General features: G+C 35.8%; 2 protein-coding genes across 2 annotated transcripts; both read left to right on the top strand.

Moving 5' to 3' along the window:
* Window positions 1–1001: 1001 nt before the first annotated feature.
* Window positions 1002–2585, top strand: WICANDRAFT_85726 (uncharacterized protein; the record flags this gene model as incomplete). The annotated part of the gene is made up of 2 exons (XM_019185939.1): window positions 1002–1032; window positions 1303–2585. 2 exons carry the CDS (start codon window positions 1002–1004, stop codon window positions 2583–2585), a joined length of 1314 nt encoding a protein of 437 aa, XP_019036805.1.
* Window positions 2586–5737: 3152 nt separating this feature from the next.
* GDT1 (putative ribosome biosynthesis protein GDT1) lies at window positions 5738–6633 on the top strand (the record flags this gene model as incomplete). Its single annotated transcript, XM_019185938.1, has 2 exons — window positions 5738–5758; window positions 5806–6633. The coding sequence occupies 2 exons, from the start codon at window positions 5738–5740 to the stop codon at window positions 6631–6633; spliced, it is 849 nt and encodes a 282-aa protein (XP_019036804.1).
* Window positions 6634–6655: the final 22 nt, after the last annotated feature.

Here is a 6655-nt window from a genome sequence, read left to right as displayed (position 1 = left end):
AATTTGGGACGGTTTGGATGGGTTTGAGGATCAGGGAATAAATCAAGAGAAAATGAGGTACATACCAGCTGAAATTGGACCTCCAACACCTCAGCGGTACTCTAAAAACATGTTCAGATGTTGTATTCCGACCTGTAGATTCCAATAAAACTCTTAGTTTCTCATTTGGTTGGCTAGTTATGGCTCTAAGTCCCATTTTATCGGGTTTGAAAACCCCCTTTTCACCACTTGACCCCCTTCTTGCCCGAAAACTTGTTAGCAAGGTGTCTTGTATTAAGGAAATTGAATTGGATATGGAAAATCCATGTGCTTAGCTCCCTAAATCTCTTCAAATCTCCTCAAAATCTTTATTGCTCCCAAAAATATCAACAAAACTATCCAAAATTTCCACTTTCACCACTTCCATGTTTCGGCCATAACTTTCCAAAAAGTATCTCTGCAACTCCAATCTCAACTCCAGAAGTTGTATTTCCACCTCTATCTTCCATAATCATACCACTTTGCTCATGGGTCTCCCTCTGTCATCCTGTAGTATTCATGTTATTGTAGAGTATGTTTGGTTGTCAAGTGAAAACATTGTCTGGATTGACGTGGTTTTATTGAAATTCCTTACCAATAGATATTCTGACGGACACCCATGGTATGGATGTAGGCCAAACAAAATCAATTGGTCTAAACTTTACAAGCTATTGTTCCATCCCTTTGAACGTTTAACACTGAAATCTTTACGCGTTCGACAAACTTTTTTCAGAACCCCGGAAGTAGACCTCAAAGTCACGTGCTTACCTCGGAGTTTAAAATATGTGTCCCAAACCATTTATGCTGGCCTAACCGCTATATTAATGTAATTCTTTAGAGCTTCCTCAACTTAATATGGAGGTGATTGTGCAGCTGGTTTTAAGAATCTGTCTTTAAGTGTTTCATAGTGTATTTTTAAATCAGGTCTATTTCTTTGTTGGTTGTTGCGCTGCCTTATATGTTGATATTACCGTCTTCGCGAAATGACTATTAGTAAAATGTTGTATAATGTAGGTACATGTCAAAGACCGAATGGAGACCCATGAAAAACTACACAATCACAATAAACTCATAAGTCATTAAGCGGCTTTTATATTTTAAATCCGCTTTGGTGAAGCTAGGTTCATGGTTATTTAGATATATAAACTACCTGGAGTTTGCACATAGGTCCCATAGTACAAGGTTGGAGGATTGAGTATAAGAGTTGTTTATAAGTTGAAAGGATGAGTTCACAGAATTCTACAAACATCAACACCCACATTGCTAACAATGGGTCGATTGAAGTCCTTTCTATTGAAGATATTGAAAGTAGAACACCTCAAACATTTATATCCAAGTTGAAGAATAGTTCATATGGGTTACGGATTATAGTAGCTGGGTTTTTAGCAAATTTCATGGTTTTTGGGATAGGGTTTTCATTTGGTGTTTTCCAAGAATATTATACATCATCAAATGGTCCTTTATCAAACTATAGCGATTCAGAAGTTGCTATGATTGGTACTCTTTGCAGTGCGTTGACCTATCTTGGTGGTATTTTCAACAAGACTTTGATGTTTTACTTGAGTCCTAGAAAAGTTATGTTTATTGGTTCATTTTTCATGGGTGTTGGTTTAATTAGCGCAAGTTTTTGCACTTCAATGTATCAGTTCATTTTAACTCAGGGTCTTATATCTGGGGCTGGGTCTAGTTTAATTTTCATGCCACCTGTTGTTTGTGCTCCTATGTTTTTCAATAAGAATAGAGCTATTGCTATGGGGGTTTTATTTAGTGGTACAGGGTTTGGTGGGTTTGGTATTGCAAATTTGTCAAGTTTTTTGATTAATAAGGTTGGTTGGAAATGGTGTTTAAGAATCCTGGGGTTTATTGTCTTGGGAAGTGGTGTTGTTTCAGGGATGTTGGTGAAGATACCAAAACAAGTTAATGAACAATTTCAATTCAATAGTAAAAAGATTCTTAGTATTTCTCAATTAAGATCTTGGAAAGTGTGGCTGCAATTATCAGCTTCTTTATTACAATCAGCTGGATACTTGATCCCATTGATATATATGTCAAAATATGGAAGAACGTTGGGATTTTCAGATAATCAAGGTGCAATGTTCATTGGTGTTAATAATGCTATCAATGCAGTATTCAAGATCGTTTTGGGATTTGTTGCTGATAGAATAGGAAGGTTGAACATGATTATTATTTGCAGTGTATTAAGTTCAATCACTGTGTTCACACTATGGATGGTTTCTTCAAGGGATACTTTTATTTCATTTGTTGTTTTGTATGGAGTGTTTTCTGGTGCAATCATCTCACTTTTACCAACTTGTCTCGTGGAGTTATTTGGAGCTGCTCGTTATCAATCATTAAGTGGACTTATGTATTTCAGCAGAGGTATCGGTACACTACTAGGCTCGCCATTAGCTGGGCTGATGATCACAAATGGAGGTCGCTTGAGTCGAGATTACAAGAATTCGATTATATACGATGGTGTCTTGCTTCTTGCCAGCACAGTCTGTCTTGTTGGTCTAAGAACAAGAGCCACATTAGATAGAGGCTGGAAATCTTCAATTAAAATGTGACCGTTGTTATTGTGTCGTGTATTTTGAATGTTGTAGTAACGTAATGGCTCGGTCTTTGTGTTTTGTGTTTGCGACACAAATACAATTTTCCATATAAGAAATCACCATTTCTTTCAAAAACATCCATGATACTCAGCTTCGACTCAACACCAATCAACCATCCAAACCATCCACAGAGCATTGGAATTCAGTTGTTAGAGATAAAAGAAGTCATTTTCAACCATCAACTTCACCATGGCCTCAACACTTGTTTGTTTTCATTTCCTTTTCGAGGACGTTACATCCTGATTGTCTCCTGAACCAAACCATGGCTCACACAGATCAAGCCTGCTGTTAGTAGATGAAAAGGGTTTATGATACAGCTCATGCTCTTCAGTTTCCCACATTTTCATTGTCTAGTCAGCAAACAACGCTTATTCAATTCAACATTCATTCTTCAGGGCACGCTTTCAAGATTGATTGATACCATGGAGCCAATGTAAAGTCTGAGTAACTTCTAAGGGCCCAAATTCCTTTAATGGATCCAAGCTCTACCCTTCAATGTTCTAGGTGACACCTTACAAAATCAAATTGTTGTCGTTGCTAATGTTGTTTCTTTTCTGATGATCCCCAAGCTTCAACTGGTGCTATCAAGTCAAATGCAACAAATATGTGTTGAATAAGGAAGGTTGTAAGAGCCAAAATCCATATGCTAAATCTTCTAGATCAATTGAGAGGTTTTATATTAGCCTGTTTGGATGTTCTGTTTCAATGTTGATGGCTACAGACTTTGCTATTGTTCATGTTGTTATTATCCATTTAATAAGGCTTTTGATTGTTTGGAAAGCGAAACATTCTAATTGGCGATTGGCAATGATGGGATTTGGCTACAAAACTGTTTTATTCATTTGGAATGGCTTTTATAAATATTTCAAGAAAGTCACATTTGTCATTTTCTATAAATTGGCTATACTATTCAGGTGAGGTTATGTAATTCTTTTACTCTAGAGTTACAACACAAGGATTACAGCTACTCCATTATTGAACTTATAGGGATCTTGAAGAATCAATGCCTCACATAATGATCAAATGATGCAGTTTATATTAGTCGGGACTCAGGGGATAGTGATAGTCTAGTTGAGGCATTGAAATCTCGGTATTGATGTAAAACAAGTTGGATTCCAATTTTATTTCAGCTTTGGTTGGTGTTGCTATTTTGAATTCACGAAAAGAGTGCGTAAGTCTAGACTAGGGACATGATCCCTTCGTATTGATTCGATATTAACATTATTATAGGTTGCTGTATGAAGTCTAGGTTGTTAGGCCTTTTTGCCATTGTTTGAATATGAAAGACCCAAATTAAATACAGAGAACATCATGAAGATACTCAACCAATTAGCAGATCATGACTCAATATTAACGCCACTCTCCTCTTTTAATGACGATGATAAGCCGCTGAGCTCAGGCGCTGGTGGTGTATAAAAAAGTCGAGGTATCCACAAATCGCTGTCTTTTTTAATTTCAAAAGCGTATTAATCTCATTAATTACCATTATTAACATTGGTTTTCTGATTGGCAATTCTGTCCATCATATGTGAAAGGAAGAAAGTTTTTAATTCTGATTCAACATCTATAATATTTGAACTTCTTATACTCAGATGTGAGTATTTTGAACTTCTAATAACTTTTATGAATGAATCTCATGCAAAGACAACAAATTCACAGACAGTACATAATTCTTGGGTAATTTAATATAATTGATGATACCAAGTTGGGAGATACATATAAATATGATCAAGAATTGTTAGTTTGTTATGGGTTATTCGTGAGTATATTATTACTGGTTTCACAAACAAACTCATTTTGCTGAATTAAGTCAAACTAATATTCCACGCGATTAGCTAAAGGTACCATTCAAGTTTCAGTACTAACTAGATTTTGAGAAGTCTGCCTCGTCTTTAGGTCCACAGTGAATTTTACTGTTTTTCAAAGGAATGGTGCGTTAGTCGAGTCTCATGAAATGACTCTGATTAACTTTTCGTTGAAAGCAGTTCAAGAGCTAGGCTGAAGAGTTATATACTTGAGAAGCTCTATGAATGTTGCATAATCGGCCTGTACTTTAGGTAAGCTGGATATGATTAAGTATATTTATAACTTCTGATGTTCTATTGAATATTGAAGTACATGATTAATGCAGAAGCCAACTTTTACTCTTTTCCAAAATTGATTTGACTTTTGTAGTAGTAAGACACAAATGTTTGACTGTTTAATATTTCGGTGACATTTGACTCACTTTGAAATAGGGTTGTTTAACAGACTAAAGTTGTAACTTATTAAATAGAGACGTCAGAGTCTCTTCCTTCTCTTCTATGCTTGAAACATCAAGACTCATACATAGTGTACCTCCTGTTCACTTGACTGGTTTAGAGATACACATTTCTATTTATTATGAAAACATTCAATTAAAGACTTTTACGGGAAGCAGATCAGCACTCACAAGACACAAGACATCTCATCAGCATCAAAAGGCTAGACAAGCATTATTTTCCACCAAATTGAAACCGTTGCAACCTTGAATTACACATTCGTGCCTTACACCTTCAATACACGTATATGTAATTCTCAATGACCGCCAGATTGTATAATGAATCCCATAGATACCCGAGAGTGGTATCAATCAGTACACTCTCTAGCCTCTAGTCTATCCTCTACAATTACGAGTGACTTCACCACGTTGTTCGTTCTTTAAAAACGTTTTTCATTGTTGACCAATTTGAAACTTTTCATTGGTCCAAATCGGGAATTCTTAGGCTAATGACACGTATGGCCCTGGCAGATATAGCTGTAGTGGCCCACCGAAACTTTAAAATTTAAAAAAAAAATGTACACACGTTTGGAAAAAAAAAGTAAATTCGGTGTGCTACAAATTTTAGGAGACTTATAAAACTTTGGAAAAAGTATCTTTGAATTCTTTTCTCAAGCATTGGTCTTACGAGTTTAGCTTTGTGTTCACCAAGGAGATTCACTACATAGTCATAGATTGATCATGAAACTTTCCACAATTTTGCCATCCATATATATCTTGGGATCAATTGCAACTCAAGTTATTAATGATGATGATATCAATCTTTTACAAAAATTACCACATAATGTTCAAATAAATTTCAAAAGAGATGTCCCTGCTGAAATTGACGGTGTTGTTGATTCCAACTCCATTCCTATTGAAGATTTATCTAAAAAGGAAAATTTGAACATTGCATCAACTGATTCATCAAAGAAATCAACATCAGATATACCAGATGAAGAAACTTCAAAATCTCCTTTATTAATGGCAATTTCCATGATTGTTGTTAGTGAAATCGGTGACAAGACTTTCTTAATCTCTGCATTGATGGCTATGAGTCATTCAAGAGTGTTGGTGTTCACTGCTTCATTTGCTTCATTAGCTGTTATGACTGTACTTTCAGGTATTGTCGGTCATGCATTACCTACATTAATTTCTCAAAGAGTTACACAATTCTTGGCTTCAGGTTTGTTTATAATATTTGGTATCAAATTAACAAAAGAAGGTTTAGAAATGTCTAAAGATTTAGGTGTTGATGAAGAATTGGCTGAAGTTGAAGAAGAATTAGAAGTCACAAACATGAATCATGAAATGAGTGATTTAGAAGGTGGTGCTGGTGGTGCTAACCCTCGTCAACGTCGTCCTTCAAATCCAAATGTTGAGAAAGAAGCTAAATTAATTAATCAAATCACAGAATCTTTCAAATCCCTTTGTGGATTAGTTTTACATCCAGTTTGGATCCAATGTTTTGTCATGATCTTTTTGGGTGAATGGGGTGATCGTTCACAAATCGCCACTATTGCAATGGCTGCTGGTTCAGACTATTGGGCTGTTATTTCTGGTGCGGTTATTGGTCATGGGTTTTGTACAATGGCTGCGGTTATTGGTGGGAAAATGTTGGCTTCAAGAATCAGTATGAGAACTGTCACTTTAGGTGGTGCTTTTGCCTTCTTTGTCTTTGCAATTTTGTATTTTGTTGAAGCTTTGAATCATACTGAAAATTAGAATTACCTCCTACACAATTTGC

Source organism: Wickerhamomyces anomalus (assembly GCF_001661255.1).
Source record: "Wickerhamomyces anomalus NRRL Y-366-8 unplaced genomic scaffold WICANscaffold_6, whole genome shotgun sequence".
Taxonomy (NCBI): domain Eukaryota; kingdom Fungi; phylum Ascomycota; class Saccharomycetes; order Phaffomycetales; family Wickerhamomycetaceae; genus Hansenula; species Hansenula anomala.
Note: the sequence above shows the minus strand (reverse complement) of the source record. Positions and strands in the feature narration are given on the sequence as shown.